The 19795-nt window shown below is 48.4% G+C and overlaps 2 protein-coding genes across 2 annotated transcripts; both read right to left on the bottom strand.

The window, feature by feature from the left end:
* Positions 1–2094: 2094 nt before the first annotated feature.
* On the bottom strand, positions 2095–19446 carry LOC118580771 (N-acetyltransferase 8-like). The gene is made up of 2 exons (XM_036182718.1): positions 19384–19446; positions 2095–2989 (listed from the first exon to the last, which is right to left on the bottom strand). The coding sequence occupies exon 2, from the start codon at positions 2915–2917 to the stop codon at positions 2234–2236; it is 684 nt and encodes a 227-aa protein (XP_036038611.1). The 5' UTR covers positions 2918–2989; positions 19384–19446; the 3' UTR covers positions 2095–2233.
* On the bottom strand, positions 17769–19451 carry LOC118580772 (N-acetyltransferase family 8 member 2-like). The gene is made up of 2 exons (XM_036182719.1): positions 19384–19451; positions 17769–19047 (listed from the first exon to the last, which is right to left on the bottom strand). Exon 2 carries the CDS (start codon positions 18971–18973, stop codon positions 18293–18295), a length of 681 nt encoding a protein of 226 aa, XP_036038612.1. The 5' UTR covers positions 18974–19047; positions 19384–19451; the 3' UTR covers positions 17769–18292.
* Positions 19452–19795: the final 344 nt, after the last annotated feature.

Raw genomic sequence — 19795 nt, 5'->3', positions numbered from 1 at the left:
TAAGCCTGTGAGCAAGGAGAGAGCAAAGCAGCCAGCAAGCAGCAGCCTGTATGGTTCCAGATGCACTTCCTCACTTTGAGTGAGTTCCCTAGTCAGAGCAAGTGCTGCGTGGGTTAGCAAGGAGTCCCACCTAGAGCTCTAGGCCCGACTTCCATCAATGATGGACTGTGACCTGAAAGTATACGATGAAATAAGCCCTTTCTTCCCCTATGCTGTTTTTGTTAGAGTATTTTTACCATAGCAACCGAAAAGCACACTAGAATAGGTTCATAGAATCCAAAGTCCACGTGTGTTCTTCTAGGTGAGGAAAAGCCATTGCTCTGCTTTGTATACACATTTCAAGGACAGCAACTACCTGGGAACACCACTATGTCATTCCCCAGGTCCCCTGAAAGTGCTCTGGAATCTCTGTGTCAAGAGAGCATGTGTGAGCAGAGAAACAGAGGCTTGGGAAGAGCAATTCTTGTGCTTGCCTGACTCACAAAGCTGTCTGGAAGGGCCTCCATTTGAGTAAGAGACTGCTCTAGAAATCAGTAGTCACAGACATCTGTGTAACAGTAGCCTTGGGGGTGAGCAGGAGAAAAGCGGTGGGCTGTTGTATTTAGAGAAGTACAGGGAGGTAGGCCTGAAGGAAGAGGGTGGGTCTGAAAAGGGGCCTGTGGGGACACAGCAAGGTAGTAAGATACACCTAGCCACAGAATTTTGTCTTACTGTACCAAACCCAGGCTCTCTCTGTGGTGGTATTTTATTTGTGCTGAAATTTATTTATGCTTTAGTAAATAAAGCTTGCCTGGAGATCAGAGGAAAAAGCTAGCCACAACACAGAAGTCATGTAATGGTAGCACACACCTTTAATCCTATCACTTGGAAGGCAGGGTCTCCTGTGTTCAAGGCCACACTGGAAACAGAGCCAGGTGTGGTGGCATACACATTAAATTCCAACACTAGTTAACCATGGAGTTCTGGAGGTCTGTATAAATAGACAGGAAGTGACAGAGCTGGGCAGGAAGAGGAAGTGATGTAGTGATGTAGAGAGCAAATCAGATGGCAGAATAGCAAGGCATATAGGCGTGGGTAGACAGGAAGTAACTCGCATTTTGGAAGCTGCAGAGTTGGTGAGGTAAGGCTGGCTGTGGCTTTCCCTATTTCTCTGATCTCTCCCAGGCTTTTACCCATATATCTGGCTCCGTGTTTTTTATTTAATAAGACTGTTTAGAAATTCATCTACATCTCTCTATGGAGTGATCCTTAAATCCATTCAGAAAGTAGTTGTCTGTACCCATAGCAACTATGACACTATCACACCAGCAAGAATTTCTTGCCTGAGGTGATTCAACAGCCCTCCCATCCACCCCCACAGCCTGCATAGCACTTTCCAACACTGGAAATGCCAACTAGTAAGGAGAAAGGTTTTTGGTCTATGCGGAAGTCCCAGAGGGAAGCATGTGTTTCTGGAAAGCGAATCACTTTGGTCTGGAACCATTCTACTACTTGCCAAAGAGACACCATGAAGATCCATGGGCCTGTGACCAGACTGGTTGGCGGGAAGGCAGAGAATTGCCTTTCAGGCCCCTCAGAGACAGTTGTGAGCAGGATACAATGCCAAGGGTGGGCAGTAGCTCCAGTGCTGACTGGCTGAGGACAACCTAAACAGCTTTGATCAACAAGTCCTTCCTTCTGGGTGGGAGATGTCCAGTGTGAGACAGTGTCAGAGCTAGAGATGAAAGTGCAGAAGTGGCAAACAGTCTTGAAAACATCAGCACACAGCTCTGTCTTAATTCATCCATGAAGGATGTAGGATGGCATGGTCAGGCATGAAGCACCTAAGTTTCTGGAGTCCCTCCTGTCTTGGGACTGCGGCCACTCTAGCCTTGGTTCCCAAGGGCAGTAAACCTAGGACTCTCTCTAGTCTCGCACCCTCTTCCTGGACACAGAGACACTCCATTCACGGCCTCTACTTAGTCATGCTGGCCCACAAGACTGGGTCTAGTCAGTGTCAGCATGGGCCACACATGCTGATCAGACCTTGAGACTACCCCACTGCATCAGTGGTCACTGACAGCCCTCTACAGGAAGTTGATTTTGGAGAAAATGGAGCACTCCATTACCCACCATCAAACACACAGGATTCCAGCGAGCATGACAAATATGCCTTTATGATCCACTGCAACATTGGGGTTTGCTTGGGATAGCACAGTGAACTGAAGGCTGAAAGATATATAGGGAAATAAGATCATAGCTCATGTTCCCGAGCCAAAGGGAGTGGGAGCCTGAAATGAATTGAAGGGACAGTCAGTAGCTTCGCTATTGTGTTGAAGAAGGACTTGCCTGTCTTCTGGAAGCCCATGCCCTCATAGAGGGCCACAGCATCATGCATCAGCACAGTGGTGCGAAGAACAACGTCACTGTAGCCCTGGTCTCGTGCAAACTGGAGGACAGTTCTGACCAGGGCTTTCCCAATTCCCTGTCCTCGATGCTGTGAGGACACAGACAGGTGAAGGAGCTGCAGCTGCTTCCTGTTTAATGAGGGATCCTTGACTGGCCGAGCAGCCGCCATGCCCACCACCTGGTCCTCAGTCTCAGCCACCAAGAAGCAGGAACCAAGCTCCCTCAGGTAGGACTTGGTGATGTCAGCCAGGTCTGTGTGTAAACATATGGCCACAAACTTCTTCAAGGGCTGTCTGGCAAGGAACCACAGTAATAGAAGCAGAAGGAAGCCACACATAATGGCCAGAAGCCAGGAACCATACACTAGGACCAGGGCAATGGGTACTCCAAGTAAAACCAGGAGAGTTCGGGGCAGCGTCAATGCATGGTGGAAGGAGGTGGGGATGTGCTCCTCCATGCCCCTAGAGAACAAGTCCAGGACCTGTTTGTGGTCCCTCTCCTGGTACTGGCGGATGTGATAAGGAGCCATGGGGAGACTTCTGGGTCTCAGATTTGCATCCACAGGGGACAGTCAGACCTGCCAGCACACCTTCCCCAAGCCCTGCAGAAGAGAAAAAAACAAAAGACATGTGAGTCCTCTGAGACCCTTCAGCCCTGCTCTGGGCCTTCTCAGAGCTTTGTAAAATTTACTCCAGTGTTTTCTCGTGTCACCCAGGAAGCAATAGGGCGTCACTGGAACCAAGTGTGAGGTCACTAACCTTTAGGTCCTCTTCTTTAAATACAGTAAAATAACACTTGGTTTCCTGTGTAATTATGAGGATTGAATATGGTGCCCTATGTGTAGTGTGAAAGCATGTAGTCTTGCCCATTACTCTCACTTAGTCACCGGCTCTCTGAATGTTGGTGCCTTGAGACAGTTTCCTGTGGTAGGAAATCTGGTATCCAGCTGTTTCCTCTTTAGGATCCATGCATTGCAGAAACCTGGGTTCCCAAGCACAAGTTTCAGAAAAACCTTTCCCCTTTGATTAGAAGGTTTAACTTAGTGGAAATTAACAGCTCAAGCCAAACACATGCCTTCCCGCCATGCGTCCCCAGGAAGGCTGAGGAACTCTAGCTCACAGAGACCCCCAGCTTTGCCCTGTTCTTTCACCTGGTAGCACAGAGAATCCCAGGACACTGTAGACTCGACATTCAAAAGAACCTTCCAGGACCTGCCCCCCTCCGGGGAGAAAACCTGGGCTGGTGCCTCATTGGCTAGTTCTGGGGTAATCATAAACCAAAGGTCAAGAACTAGACATGACAAAGGAGAAAGTGACCTGTCCACTCACTTTCTGATCCCCATGGAACTAATCTGGGAGGAAAAGCAGGCCTGAGGTGGTCCCCGAGTCCTTAACCTTGTGAGAGGGTTCCCACCTCTCTTCTTGATTTATTCAAGTCACACTGTCTCGCACACAGCACACTTGGTGGCCCTCTCTGAGGACATCCTGGTCCCATGTGCACACCTTATGTGCAACAGAGCAACTCACCCGGAGCGTGCATGTCCTTGACAAGAGTTCAGGTCCATTGGCTCAGCAGCAAAGTCCTTTGTGGCAGTTTCTCCCTGTCTAAGCTTGCCCACACTTGTTCTAGAACCATGAATGCCCGAGGTCTGCAGTACCCTCAGGCCTCTTCCCTTCAACTATCATGTGGCTTTACCTGCTATACTGCCTTTTTAGGCTAGAAGTGCTGCTTCCCGGATGACAGGCCCTGGACAGGGGACGGCCATGTGAGCTCTGGGAGCTACTGAGAGCATGGAAGACTAATCATCCATCTCACATATCTTAGCTGAGGGGTTGCCTCACAGGCAAGAGCAAATCAGAGGGACACCCTTCTCCAAGGAGCTGTCCCCATGGAAGCAAGCTTCCTCCTCTACCTGCAACTGTGACCTGTAGGCTTGGGAAGGTCCTGCTGTCCCTTCCCATGATTCCCTGCACAGGTAGAAAGGAGGCTACAGTGAGTTCTTACTCAGAGGGAGTTTCACGGGAGCTTTGGGGCCAAGGAAAAGTGGGACAGCCTCACAGAAGTGTCAAGGACCAGAGGGTGATGATGCTGAGATAGAGGAGGAATAGAGGAAGGATGGTTGGTCTCCTGAGCAGTGAGGGCAGCTCATCTCGGTGAACAGACAGAAGCAGGGATGGTCCGAGAGTCAAGGAGTGGCTGGTACTAGTAGAGACCTGGTTATACAGGACCCACATTCCATCCAAGTAGTAGACACCACATTCCAGGTATATGTGAGGCTATGAATACACTTTTGGCTGGAATGCTAAATGGCAGCTGTGGCGGGGAAACCATATTTGTCTTTGTTCACTTGAAACATGAGTCAGTCATGGCAGAAAGAGGAGCTGTGCATAGAGATGTGTGAATGGTCTTGGCAAAACAAGGGTCCCCCCCATGTGCAGGCTGCATGCTGCAGAAGCCTGTGGTCAACCAGATGTCCTAGAAATTAACACTCAGTGTTGGTTCCCAAGAGGAACCCTGGCACAAAACTGAGTTGGGGACAGGTTTATACATATGTATATGTGTATATGTATATATATACACATATATATGTGATATATATACATATATATGTGATATATATATAATTACTAAAAGGTCTCGTTTGCCCACAATGTTGTGGACCTAGTGGCCTTATTGTTTGCAAAGGAGCCTTGTGCAGTGTTGGCTGTGGAGACATCAGCAAGAGCGGCATGCCTAATGGCATGTCCAGTAAGACAAAGGCCACACAGTGAAATCTGCACCACTCTGAGGTGCACTGGGGACAGAAGTGACCAGGGTCAGCACTGCTCAGACAGCAATGAGCAGGAAGTCAGCCTCAGAGATGCAGAAAAGGCACAGCATAACGTCTAAGCTCATGTAGGGAGAGGCTATTTTGGAAGCTCAGGGATGGTCTGTAAGTACTGCCTGAAGATTCTTCATGGCAAACCAGAGGCTGCAACCCAGGTTCTGGTGGAAGCTGTGATGTTTCAGGATGTTTATCTTCAAGCTAGGGTTCCAGGTTAACCATTCTTGTGATGCTCAGGAGAAAATTGGTGTTACATAGCAGTTTCCAACACAGGATGTTTATAGGGAGGCAAAACAATGAAATGTTGCAAGGAGAGGAGAAATACTCCTCTTGCTGGAAGCTTCTTAAACTCAAGAATTAAGTAACTCAAGAACTTCAGGAAGTCCCTGAAACTGACTAGACTGACTATGCTTCCTCTTCAAGCATATAAGTATATATGACCAATAAATAGACTGTTGGGAGACTCTAGAACAAGTTGAACTACCTGAAAGAAATGGAGATCAGCCAAATTACCTAGAAGAGATTCAGACCTACTGAGCCATTTGGAAAGAATACTCTCCAACCTGTTGAAGTGTTGGTATGCAGTTCACTCAGATTTTCCTGTTTTTGTGATCTGTTACCCATGATGGGGTGGGTTTTAATGATGCAGCTGTTTTTGAATCATTACTGCTTCTGTAAGTAACCATTTACCAATATTTCTGTATGTGACCCAATAAAACTCATTGGTTCACTAAGCTGGACTTTGAATGGTGTCTGTACTTTGGCCTGTCACCAGTTCTGTCTGTGGTAAATAGGTGTGTGTGTGTGTGTGTGTGTGTGTGTGTGTGTGTGTGTGTGTGTATTTGAAGGGACTCTAGCCAGTCTGAGCATGACAAACATGGTTCTGGCAGGCCTTGCCTTTCCCCATTCCCCTCTGCCTTGCTATAAACCATTAGATTACATTCCCAAAGCTGGCCACCAAGGTCTATTCCATCATTTGGCCACTTCCTCCTCCTGAGGCTCACTACCAATGTTCAGCTATCAAAATATTGAAGTCCAGTAATCAGAAGCCCCCTTTAGCTCACCTAATTAACATGCTCCATTAAAATGAAACACCTCATGCTAATTTGGGGTTCCCCCTTATGCCTTTGTAAACCGTCATTTTCCTATGTGCCATGTCTGTCTCCTCTCTACCCAGAGGCAGTCCTTTGTCCCCATCCAGGACAGATATCCCTGCCCCCTCTCCCCTGTTGCCTTTCCCTTCTCCCTCATCCTCTGTCTTGTGTTTTTGCTCTTATTTCCTGCCCTCTGTCCTTTTGTGCTGAGAACTTGGTCTTGGGGGTCCTGAGCCAATACAATTCCCTTATAGTAGTGTGTCTTCCCAGGAATATTACCACACAACAATGGCCCACCCTGTCTCAGGACATTTGGATAGTGTCTCTAACATGTGAATGCTAAGCAGAAGTCAGACTAGGGGCCTGAAGAGGGGAGCAGAGGCTGTGATTGCAGCCATGCAGATTCTGGGCCATATCACCTCCAGAAGCAACAGACGTTAAACTGAGGGGCTCGTGGGTTTTACTGACCCTCTGTGCCCTCATATCCTTGGTGGCCTCTCCCAAACCCAGCGGCCTCAGTCCCGATGCCTCTTGAAGGCGTCTTGGACCTTGTGGTTCTTCTGACACTCTGTGCTCAGTGTCGCCTTCCTCCCACCCCTGGCCTCATGGGTTCTAGGCTGCCCTCTAGCCATAATGGCAGCTGCACTTGCTTTGTTGGCCACCAGATGAAAGGTGAAAGGTCATGCCCCACAATTCCTAGTATCAGAGTGTCTTAGCTAGGCTTTTCTTGCTGTGAAGAGACACCATGACCATGGCAACTTTCTTCTAAAGGAAATTACTTCATTGGGGCTGGCTTAATAGTTCAGAGGTTTTAGTCCATTATCACCATGGAGGGAAGCATGGCGGTGTGCAGACATGGTGCTGCTGGAGTGCTACATCTTGATCTGCAATCAGCAGGAGGAGACAGTGAGCCACTAGGCCTAGCTTGAGCTTCTGAAACCTCAAAGCCCATCTCCAGTGACACACTTCCTCCAGCGAGGCCACACCTCCTCCAGCGAGGCCACACCTCCTCCAGCGAGGCCACACCTCCTCCAGCGAGGCCACACCTCCTCCAGCAAGGCCACACCTCCTCCAGCAAGGCCACACCTACCCCAACAAGGCCACACCTCCTCCAGCAAGGCCACACCTCCTCCAGCGAGGCCACACCTCCTCCAGCAAGGCCACACCTCCTCCAGCGAGGCCACACCTCCTCTTAGTCCCACTCCCTATGAACCTATGGGAGTCGTTTTCATTCAAACAGCGCGCAAAGCACCATTAGGTGGCCAGTATCAGTGTTAAGTACCCTAAAATAAAAGTGAGTGTGTGAATGTGTGCTTGTGTGTTGTAACAGGCTACAGTTGTAACAAGGCCCCAGACCTTGGTAGGCACCAAAACCTTTGCACAACTGACTCCATGATGGAAGTGCCATTCAGGCTGTAAAATTTGATACATACACACACCACCTGCCAAAACTAAAACAAAGGCCTAATCCATTAAATTGGTTCTGAGAGTCTCAAAATGTTCTAACCCTGCTTTTTAGCTTCTGTTTTGCTTCTGGATAACTGTTCTTGTTAACCGAATGGTGTCAACCCAGGACATGGTTTACATGGTTTTTGTGCTTAGAAGTGCATCCTGAGGAAGGCTTGGGATCCTGAGCACCCAGTGTAGTCGGCGACTGACTAATAAAGACTTTCTGTTCACTCAACCCATGTCTGAGCAGTCTTCTCTGGTGGGCACCCACAACACAGCGACAGCCAGTCTCTAAAGCGCACTAGTTCATTACAGCCGGAAGAAACCCCACAGCAGTGCCGCAGGAGCCCGGTCCGGTGAGGGCTTCTTAGCCCAGTGCCTGGGTCGAAACCTCACAAGTAGCAGAAGCTCTGGGGACAGTGGCGGAGTGGCTTAAAAGTTTCCTCGCGCACATGACAGATACGGTTCACCTGTTGCCTCCATGCCGTCAGTGGAGAAGCGATAATGGTATATGCCAACGAGTGCAGAGGTAAATCCTCGGGACCCCAGCGCCTGGTTCGCTTTCTTGAAGGCTTCTGGTGCTCCCTGCTTTGTGTGCGCTGTTTAGTTCTTACGATATCACAAGATACTATGATGGAGGAAACCCACTCATTCTGTTTACTTAAAAAAAAAAAAAATCAAGCCAGATGGTGGTGGCATATGCCTTTAATCCTGGCACTGTGGAGACAGAGGCAGGTGGATCTCTGCAAGCGCAAGGCCAGCCTGGTCTACAGAGTTCCAGGATAACCAGGGCTACACAGAGAAATGCTATCTCAAAAAAAAAAAAAAAAAAATTCAAACTAGGCATGGTGGAAGACACCTGTAATCCAGTGTTCACGGGTCACAGGTATTTGACCTTGGATGAAAAGCCAGCAGGGGTAGCATGGAGTGGGGCTGTGCAAAGCGCTGGTCACTGTTGCCCCCAGGCTTGGAAAGGACAAGCAAGGCAGAGTCAGTATGGAGGAGGTGTTGAGAAAAAAAAAATAGAGATACATTTTACAATTGCAAATTGCTGACTTTGCTTCTGTAAACTTGCTTGCGTTAGACACTGACCCATCCCCTCCCTGGAAATAAGTAAAAACTTTCAGAGTCCAGACGCCGGCCTTGGGACAAGGTCTGTAATTATAGATAATAATAATAATAATAATAATAATAAGAAGAAGAAGAAGAAGAAGAAGAAGAAGAAGTCTCTGTTTAAAAATTCCCCAAATGGGACCCAAGATAAGGACCATCTGGCGAGTCCAGCAAACTAGGTCAAATGTCAGCCAATCACAAGCCTGTAACTATGGGAACTCCCCTCCAGAGTAACCGCTCCCCCTAGACCTCCCCTGAGCCAACTAGTTTACAACGAGTGTTACAAAATTTCCCGTGTAACAAAATGATTGCTGAAATATTTGATGATTTTTAAATTGGGCCAAACCCGGGGCTCCTGGTATCTTAAGCTAATTTTGTAGTTTCTGCCTTTAAAAATGCTTGTAACCGCTGTTCGGGGCTCTCTGACTGACCAGGACAGAGAGCCCGCTTGTGCCAGTGCTGAATACATTCCTCTTGTGTGTTGCATCTGCTGGTTCGGAATCTTGGTTTCTGGGGGGCCCTCCCGCAGACGAAAGTATCCCAGGGGGCTGGGGTCTTTCAGTGTCTTTGGCACAGCCCACCCACCATTCAGAACCCAGCTTCATTTGAGAAGAATCCCATGGCTCACAGGCTCTGTCTGTGGCCTCCTGCTGCCATCCCCCACTTCACCCCATGCCAACCTGTGCCTGCTCAGCAGCCTGGAGCTCTGCTGGCTCATGGCCACTCCTGGCTCTGGGTTGTTTTTCTGGCTTCCCAGCATCTCCATTCAGTCCCCATGGAGAGTGAAGCATGGCCTTCTGGGTCAGTTGCTTTGGGGACAAAATTTAGATGCATCACAACTGCCTGTCCTAGATGCCTCACAGCCCTTTGTACCTGGGGCACTTTTGTACCTGTACTCTTTCCCCTCCCTCCCTCCCACCCTGTGTCCTAGAGACTGGCCTTCTGTACTGTCAGGGCCAGAGCAGCAAGAGGCCACTTTTCAGCCTTCACTTGGAGTTGGCTTGTTGGGGATGGGGTGGGAGGCCTGGAAGAGATTGGGGGGTGGAGGGAGAGTGAGCTGGTGCTCTGCCTGGGACCTCCTTGAGGACAGGGTCTGTTCCCAGCTGTCTGGGTTCCCCAAACCTTCTCTCCCTTCCTGCCATCAGACTTCAAACTTGTGCTCATCCATTTCAGGCCTGTAGCCACAGCATGTTGGCTTCAGAGCAACCGGGGTGTAGGTCCTGCCTCTCACTGTGGGGGTCAGCTTCTCATCACAGTTCCTGAGACAAGTCCCTTGCAAAGTGAAAGGTTTGTTTTGGCTCAGAGTTTTGGAGGTTGTTGTCACACAACAACAACAACAACAACACATCTAAGAAAGAAACCCTTCTCCCAGACTCAACCATTGGAAAGCACAGTTTGGCAAGACACACATGTACTTCGCAATTGAAAGAGTTAAATTCCTCACCTGGATCTGGCCTGACTCCCAGTGTTTGCTAAAGGATTACTTGAATCTCCCTAAGTAAAGCAGGAGATAAAACATTTGCCTTAGGAATTATAAAATATGGAAATGTAAAGCCTGTCCCAGTGGGTTATAACCTCAGCAATGGTAAAGCATGAGGCAGTAAAACCTGTCACGCTGGTGATTAGCACACAACACCAAATGTGTTGTAATCTTAAGACTGTAAACACGCTGCCTGTTCTAATTGGCTGACCCTTAAACTCTTTTGTAAACATGCAGTCCTGCTTTTGTGAGTTTTGTAGGTCCTCACTGGTTGACCTGTGGTTGAACCCAACTTATCTGTATTCCTGATATATTGTCTGTGTGTCCCAATATTGCCTCTGCTCTTCTCCTATTCCACTGGGGAGTGAGGAGCCCCCACTGGAACTAGCCGAGATAAAGAATTTTTTTTTGACTTTTGCAATACTACTGCCTCTAAGAATTCTTTGATTTAAAATTGGGGATACAACAGCAGTGATTGGTGGCTCCCCATACACTTCATTCATCTTTGGAGAATATGCCTCTGTTTGCTCGTTTCCCAAGACGAGAAATAAGAATCAAACTCTCAGGTTAGCCTAAAGATCTCATTGTGACATATTGCCACAATCTCAGCTTAGGACTGGGCAGTGACAGGTTAAGAGTGAGGAAGGGATCTACCAAAGGGATGTTGGAAATCATAGGCAGGACATGTAGTCAGGGTTAGAAAGAGGGACATGGGTCCTGTGGCCTCTGGCTCTAAGTCTCGTCTGAGCTGCATGACCTTCCAGGAAGCCAGGGCAACTATGGAGTTCAAGGCCCCACTGGGGTCCCATTAACAAGTGTATGTATGTTCCTCTGGAAATGAACAGGATGAGGGTCACAAACTGAATGGTCACCAGCCACTCCAGCGTGTGGCTCTGGCAGGCCTTGCCCTTCTCCCCCATTCCCCCTGCCTTCTAAAAACCATTAGATTACATTCTAAAGCTAGCCACCAAGGTCATTTCCCTTATTTAGCCACTTCCTCCTCCTGAGGCTGACTATCAAGGTCCAGCTATCAATGGATTGAATTCCAGCAATCAAAAGCCCCCTTTGTCTCACCTAATTAACATGCCCAATTAAAATTAAACACCTCATCCTAACATGGGGTTTCTCCCTTTATCTTTATAAACTGCCATTTGCCTATGTGGCACATTTGTCTCCCCTCTATCCAGAGGCAGTCCTTTGTCCCTCCAGGACAAATATCCCTTCCCTTTTTCCTTGTCCCCTATCTCCTTTACCACCACATCCTAGCCCATTCTAACACAGACCTCCTCTTCTTCTCCTCTTAAAAATTACACCTGCAAAGTCATTGGCTGCTGTTTTCTGCCTGACCAGGAAGCAGCCGCTTTAACTTTCTTCCCTGCTTAATAAAGGATCTCTCTGTGAAAACCAGTGTTGGGGTGTGGTTTGTGCCTAATCTGGGGTCTGGAGGAAGTGTTAGTATTTATTTTGGCGCTAGGAACATGTCCCCAACACGACAAGACCACAGAAGAGTTTTATTAAAGAGGATAGAGGTGACAGGCCTGTGTGAAACACATGTGAGGAGAGAGACAGACAGAGAGACTCATGCAAGATGGCAGGGACTCCTGTGTGTACTCCACGCATGCACATAGATTACATGGCTGCACGTGCGCTTTGCGCAACCATGTAAGGCCACAGAGTCCCGGTCCTGCAAGATGTCTGACCCGGAGACGGCTATTCTGAACCAGAAATAGTTAGGCGGTCCGCCGGGCAAGCCCAACCGTGTGGACATGTAATTATCTATCAGAAAACCCCTGCTGTGGGGGTAGGGGTCCCCTTCACAAACTATCTCCCATATTTCAGAAGTCATTGAAGAATTCATTGGGGTGTGCTGGTCTCTTCAATCTTTCTATGACAATCCTTCTCCTTGTCTTTTCTGTCTCTCATATTTAATTCAACAAGAGAGCTGAGCAGCAGGACTCAGGACATTTGGACCCCAAGGTCCTGCTTTTGTCAAAGCTTCTGTCCAAGCCCACATATGTATGCCACGTAGCATTCATTTCTTTCTGGCTGTGGACACTAGGGCACTCTCCCACACTGGATGTATTCTTTAGTTACTTTCCCATGCTGTTGAGACAGTGTTTCTCACTCACACCCTGGCTAGACTGAGGGGCTCCTATGCTTCGGGGACCTGCCTGTTTCTGTTTCCCCAGCACTGACATCATAGTTACGTGCTGCAGCAGGTAACTTTTTGTGTGAGTGTGTAGCTGAGCTCAGGTCTTCCTGTTTGTGTAGGAAGCACTTACCAACTCAGCCGTCTCCTCAGTCCCTCCTGCACTTTTTGTGAGCACTAGATGTGCACGGATCACAGTAGGAGCCAGAATTAACTGGGTTTCCTTACAGGCGCCCACATCAGCACAGAAAATGATTTGTAAAAGCTGGATCATTGGAAATTCCTGAACCACAGGCTGGTAGCTCCATCACAGTCCCCTTACCAACCCCCAACAACTGTTTACTACTTATAAAACCCCCTAGAGAGGGGCCCCATGGGCCTTATTAAGTTTAATCTGAGATTGCTTCTCAGCCTTTTGGCTAAGATCAAGTGACATTTAATCTGAGACGTCTAGTCCCATAGATTTCAGGACCCTAATAGAAATGCAAAATGTCTTTGAATGCATGGACGCAGGCAGCAATGACAGAACTGCCTGACTCCATGGATGCTAATGCTTCATAGACATGGTGTTGGGAATGGAACCCAGGTCTTCTGCAAGAACAAGTTCTCTTAACAACTCAGCCATCTCTCCAGCCCCAAGGGAGGTTTTAAGGATCATGGGGAGGGGATGTAAGACTTAGTGAATCAGATGTCTTTGACCACAATAGTAAGATCTAAGTTCAAGTTCAGCTATCAGAACATGGCCACTTGAACCAACAGCCACTGGCAGGTGGTCTGGCAGAGGTATTCACTGTTTAGGGTGTGGCTTTAGAAGGGTCTTTGTTGCTACTGCTTTGGAAGAAGTCTTTGGCTTTACCAGAGGCCAGGCAGGATCAAGGAACTCCGAATTGGTGCCTGACACAATTGTCATCGGATAGGAGTCATCCAGCAACTGATGGAGGCAGATGTACAGACCCACAGCCAAACATGAGGCCGAGTTCAGGAATCCTGCGGAGGAGGAGGAGGAGGAGGAGGAGGAGGAGGAGGAGGAGGAGGAGGAGGAGAACTGATTGTAGGAGCCAGAGGGGTCAAGGACACCACTGGAAGGCTCACATAATCAGCTAACCTGGGCTCATAGGCACTTGCAGAGATTGAACCCAGCACCTGAGAGCCTGCGTGGGACTGATGTAGGCACTCTGCATATATGTTACAGTTGTGTAACTTGTGGGACTCCTAACAGCAGGAACAGGGGCTGTCTTGACTCTTTTACTGGCTTTTGGGGCCCTACGCCTCATACTGGGGGGTGGTGCTTAGATTTACTGCAACGTGATATGCCATGTTTTATTGATACTCATGGGAGACCTGCCCTTTACTGGATGGAGACAGAAGAGGTGATTAGGGGGTGGGTTGGTGGAGAAGAGGCTGTGGGTGGGATGTAAAACAAATAGATGAATAAAAATAACATTAGAAAACGGAAAATAATGAAAAGAAGGGTCTTTGCTGACTACTTTGGGCTTTAGGATGCTCATCCCTGAACTCTTTCCCTTAGAGCCAACCAGCTTTCTGGTTGGTTAATTTATTTGGTTAGGGACTGAGGAAAATGACTGGGCTGACTCTTACCACTTGCATAAAATATCTGGAGTTGACTACACAACTGTTCTTTTGTTTATTATAATTTGTTTTAAAAGTGTATTACATTTATTTACTTGGTGTGTGTATATGTGTGAGTGCGCATGTACCATGATGTGGTGGTCAGAGAAAAACTTGCTGGAATAGGTTCTCTCCTTCCACCCTGTGGATCCTGGAGGTGGAACTCAGGTCACCAGGCTTGGCCACAAATGCCTGCTCCTGCTGAGCCATCTTGCCAGTCCTACAACCATTAGAGTACATAGTTCAACAGTGTTAAGGACATCTACATGCAGGTGGGATCTGGCTCTTGTGCTGTCCACTCCTCAGTCCTTCAGTTCAGCCTTGAGTCTGTGTTCCTCGGTGGAGACCTGCAGCTGAACTCCGGGGAAGCCCAGGACTCAACAAAATACTTGGTACTGAGAAGCTTCAGTAAACAACACAATTTATATGAGGAACAGGCTCAGTGGGCTTCCATTCCTCTATGGTGGGACAAAATTCTCCCTGATTCATTCAACCACGCACTTCAAGCTACAGAGTTTAAGCTTCAGGTCCCTCTTAGCCTTGCCCTGGTTCTTCCAGTGAATCCTGTGTGTGTTTATAAGTTGCTCTCCTGAATGTAGAACTGTTCATGCCTCAGGCTCCACAAGCCTAAGATGGATGCTGAGGACAGAGATTTCGGTGAGAAATGTATACATTTTATATTCAGACTAGGCTTCACAGCCTGGTGGGGGAGGATTTATTCAGTTGGAGCCAAAGTGGCACAGCCACTGGCTCTGGCCACAGCCACTCCATTATTAAGAGGCCAGCCTGGTCTCCAAAGCGAGTTCCAGGAAAGGCAGTTTGCTCTTTCTAACCTTTGAGACTCCAACTCTGAGTTTAGACCCTTCCAACGATTCTATTTCCTTCTTCTTCTTCTTCTTCTTCTTCTTCTTCTTCTTCTTCTTCTTCTTCTTCTTCTTCTTCTTCTTCTTTTTTTTTTTTTTTTTTTAGATATAAGGTATCCAACATGAAATTAACCTACAGTTACACTATAAGACTTTGCGGCCCTTGGTCCATCAAAAATGTGTCGTCACCATATTTCTCAAATCCCAAGCACTCCCAGCAGCCCAAGAAGTAACTTGAGCTCCGGCAGCCACAGCTTCCTGCTTCTGTCTCCCAGGACCCTGGCACCTCCATTTTACCAGGTTAACTTGCATTATGGCACAACTTCCTGTTTATCACATGGACTTCCCAAGTCTATGACTCCAGTGCACAACTACAGCTCGGGAAGTCTTCCTTGTCTTAGCCCACTCTGACTCAGTGATGTCAATCCCATGCACATATACATGCAACCATCAGCACGGCATGGCCCCATCTTTGCATCCTTCAGGAAGAGATGGAGAACCCTTATGTGGATTTGGCTCAAGAACACTGAGGACATTCCTTCCCCTCCTCCTGGAGATGGCTCTTTGGCCTCTGCACAAGGCACTATTCAGGGTGGACATTTAATTGCTGGTATTAGCCTTGGGGGTATAAGGACTCCATGTCCCCTCTTCAATTCAGTAGGCAACATGACAGCTGATGTTCCCCCTGTGGGGAACACAGGTTATGGAGCAAAGACATAACTCTCCATGGCAGCCAGGATACCAAGTTTCCTCTCTACTCACTGGCCATCCTTTTCTCTCTCCTGAAGTGCAGTGCTGAGCCCATGATGGTGATGGCAAGGGGAGTAGGGAGTAGGGATGTCAGTGGCCATCGGTGCAGCATGCTTGATGCTGCCAGCAAATTTACTGCCCTGTGTAGAGGAAGGGCAGGGGACTGGGGCCGGGAGGTGCAGGTGCAGTTCTGGGGCCCTGAGCAAGAGAGATCCCCAGTGTACTGAGTTGGAGAGTCATACAGTTTTCCTGGGTGCCAGGACTTACTGATTACCATACAGTCTTTCCATCCTGGACCTGCTCGGCCTCTCTGTTCCTGCCATTTGGATCAAGTATGGCTTACCCAAAGGGATACAGCATGAGAGTAGAACCATCTTTTTTTGTGCCTATGTTAGTGTTTTGTGCCTGATTTCCCCTGGGGATGTAAACAAACATCTGTTGACACTGTACAGGGCACCAGGACAGACCAAAGAAACGATTCTCCCGAGTCAAGTTTAATGAAACAGTTTACTGGAGTTACTTAAGAGCAAGGATGATGTGAGTTCGAGGCCTGCCTGGCCTACAGAGTGAGTTCCAGGAAAGGGGCAAAGCTACACAGAGAAACCCTGTCTTGAAAGACAAAAAAAAAAAAAAAAAAAGGGTGGCCCAGGCAACTGCCTAAATTGATAGCCCACCGTTGTATGGGTAACAGCATACACAATCTGCAACACTGGGGTTCCTAAGAGTCTTCTCTCTGTTAGAAAATGTTTACTGCTTAGGAGACTTTAGGGAGAGCTCCTGAGAGCCCTTTCCTGAGTCTTCCAAGCCTTTGTCAGCCCTCCATGAGAGGATGTTTCAATTCAGACCAAGCACTCCACCCACTCCAGATCTTAAATCTTTATGCACCCTCTTCCTCAGCTCTCCTAAGCCTTGGAGCAGATGATACATACTCTGTTTTCTCCCATTTATGACTCCGTGTTGTACTGTACCAAAGGAACAGTCACTTATTCTCAGCTATTTGACAAGTTTCAAGTCTCTGATATAACCACCCCCCACTGTGAAAGGTCTCCCTTCATACTGAGGCTGGTACAGCAGTCATCTATGGGCATAAACAAATGTTTTGAAGGCAAGTGGACACATTATACTTAATAAAAAATATAAAACAATAGTGGTAGTCTTCTTGCTGAGGCCTACAACCTTCACAGCCACAGGACTTTGTCTTGACTTAGAGTACTCACTAGGAGTTGCCTCTTTGGATAGGCCTTAATTTAAAGCAGCTGTTTGCACACATAACAATGCTGCTATTACACCACTATGTACATGGTCCTGGCATGTAACACTATAACACACACAGTCTGGAACCAAGCAAGACCAACTGTAACAATTCCCCCTCAGCAGCCTGCCTTGAGCCTCTTGGCACTGGAAATCCAGCCCGCAGAGAGAGATCCTCCAGCTCACCCCATGCTGGACTCCTCCAAGTCTGAAACCAAAGCATGTGATGTTTTCAGGATGAATTCTCTAGTGTTGACACTGAACCAAAACCAGTGGCGACATCATTTGTGGTTTGGGGGACCTCAGGCTTTTCCTTCCCAAGAGAGGCTGCCTACACCTTGCAATGGAACTTTCACCCCACAACCTCAGTTCTGAGAATGCTTTCGTTCCAGCTCCTGAACTGCATCTTAACTATTGTTCCAGGGGCTTTCTGTTATCTGTAAGACACTTAGGCTTGGGCTTATAAACCCTGATTACAGAGGATAAGCAGGATCACTGGATGCCCACTGCTGTCCGACTCAAGTAAGTGTCGGCTGGTTCTGGGATTCCTCTCTAGAGTGATATGTAGTCATGACACTTCTTGATTCCATAGCCTCCTCCTGGATCCACAAGAATGCTCCATGTTTGGAGCATTTAGTTGTGCTTTTCCACAAGACCGGGACCAAATAAGACCATGTGTGTGGGGGGGGGTCACTACACCCAGGAGAAGTCATTCAAATTGTCCCTCACTGTACCAGAGGTCACCCCCCCCCCCACCAGTCCCCCCTCCCCACCCACCCTCACCCCCTGGCACAAAGGTGGCTTAGGAGTAAGTTAAATGCTTCACTGCTCCGGTTCTCACAGGGGACAGGTCACCCTGACCCCTGACTGTGCTGTGCCTCTACCAGAGGAGGCTCCATTTCTATGCACGTCTTAGATCTTTCCATAAGTGACAAGTTTGGTGTCCCAGGAAAACCTTTGCTCCTTTCTGTGTTCATTTTGGCCTCTCTGAAAAGATCCTACATCTTGACTGGGCTCCTGGAACTTCTGAGACCACCTAGCTGAAACTGATAGCTAATAGACTCATCCATGAAATGTGTGCAGTATCGGCACAGGCTGAACTATCACAACGCTTGAACAATCAAAGAGTGACTTAAAAGGGCCGAACGGGGCCAGGGCCAACACCCACACCTCACCACCAGCAAGGCTGGATCTGAAAGGAAGGAAAAATGAGCTCGTGTGACTGGCCGCAGTAAGCTAGCAGGGTTTGCTTGTTCCTACAGCAGAGCGAACTGGAGCCTCAGAGACAAGCAGACAAAACGATCACATCCCTGGTTCCCAAGCAAAAGGGAGAAAGTAAGTGAAGTGAAAGACAGAGAGAGTCATTAACCTCATGGTTACACTGGTAAAGTACTCATCTGTCTTCTGGAAGCCCATGGCCTGGTAGAGAGCCAATGCGCTATACTGCACGTTGCTGGTCTCAAGGACAAGGTCACTGTAGCCCTGGTCCCGTGCAAACTGGAGGACAGTTCTGACCAGGGCTTTTGCTATCCCCTGTCCTCGATGCTGTGAGGACACAGACAGGCGAAAGAGCTGCAGCTGCTTCCTCCCTAACGGGGGATCCTTGACCGGCCGACAACCCACTATGCCCACCACCTGACCACCGGACTCAGCCACCCAGAAGGAGCCACGTGCACTCAGGTAGGACTTGGTGATGTCAGCCAGGTCTGTGTGCAAACATGTAGCCACATACTTTCTGCACAAAAACCAGACAAGGAGCCACAGGCCAAGGAGCCCGAGGAAGCTGCACACTGCGGCCAGCAGCCAGGAGCCAGACACCAGGACTATGGTTACGAGCACCCCAAATAAGGGCAGGAGGGTTCGGGGCAGTGTCAACATACGGCGGAAGATGGCAGGGATATGCTCCTTCATGCCCCTAGAGAACAATTCCAGGACCCTTTTGTGGTCTCTCTCCTGGTACTGGCGGATGTGATAAGGAGCCATGGGAAGACGTTTGGGTCTCAAATATTAGTGATCACAAGGGACATCTAGACCTTCTTGCACAGCTTCCCTGAGCCCTGCAGGAGACAAGGAAGCCATGTCAGTCTCCCAACCCCCTCCTAACCTCCCAGAAACCCGGAGATTCCATTCATGGGTGTGCCTCTGTCAACACCCAGGAGGAGGCAGGAAACTACTTTGGTGAGAAAGCATCAGGTCAGCATCATCTATGACCCCCCCCCCTTTTCCTCCCTTTTCTAGCCATGGGACATGTCCCTTGACCTCTCCGAGCCTGTGCATCTTCATCTGTAGATCATGGTAAAACAACACCTAGTTTCGAGGTTGCTTTGAAGATTTAATCCAGTAAGCTATGTGCAGCCCCTTCCCTGTCATTCTCCGATTACAAGCCATCTGACCTTTGATACTGAGGTGGCACACTGTGGAAAGATATGCTGTTCTGAGGTCTCTGTTTCCTTCTTCAGGGTCCAGACACTGAAAACTCCTGTATTCCCAGGCACACGTTTCAGCAAATCCTCTTTCCAGCAATTGGGAAGATTTAGTCTACACAAAAGCAAAGAGTCAAATCAAATACACTCTGCCCATGGGTCCTCAGGAAGACTGTAGGACTCCAGACTCACAGAGACCCCCAAGTCTCACCTCTCTGCCCTCTCACCTGGTACCACAGATCCAAGAGTGTCCAGGATGGCCTCAGCTTCTGACAATATCCAGGAGAGCCTAACAGAACCTGATGAATCTCTAGGGAGCAGATCTGGCTTGGCACTTCATTGGCCGACTCCTGGACAATCATAAACCAAAAGTCAAGAGCTG

The sequence above is a fragment of the Onychomys torridus genome, chromosome 3 (assembly GCF_903995425.1).
Source record: "Onychomys torridus chromosome 3, mOncTor1.1, whole genome shotgun sequence".
Lineage (NCBI taxonomy): Eukaryota > Metazoa > Chordata > Mammalia > Rodentia > Cricetidae > Onychomys > Onychomys torridus.
Note: the sequence above shows the minus strand (reverse complement) of the source record. Positions and strands in the feature narration are given on the sequence as shown.

Excerpts from the sequence above, each read along its gene's own strand:
- LOC118580771 (XM_036182718.1), bottom strand. The coding sequence starts at position 2,917 with ATGGCTCCTTATCACATCCGCCAGTACCAGGAGAGGGACCACAAACAG.
- LOC118580772 (XM_036182719.1), bottom strand. The coding sequence starts at position 18,973 with ATGGCTCCTTATCACATCCGCCAGTACCAGGAGAGAGACCACAAAAGG.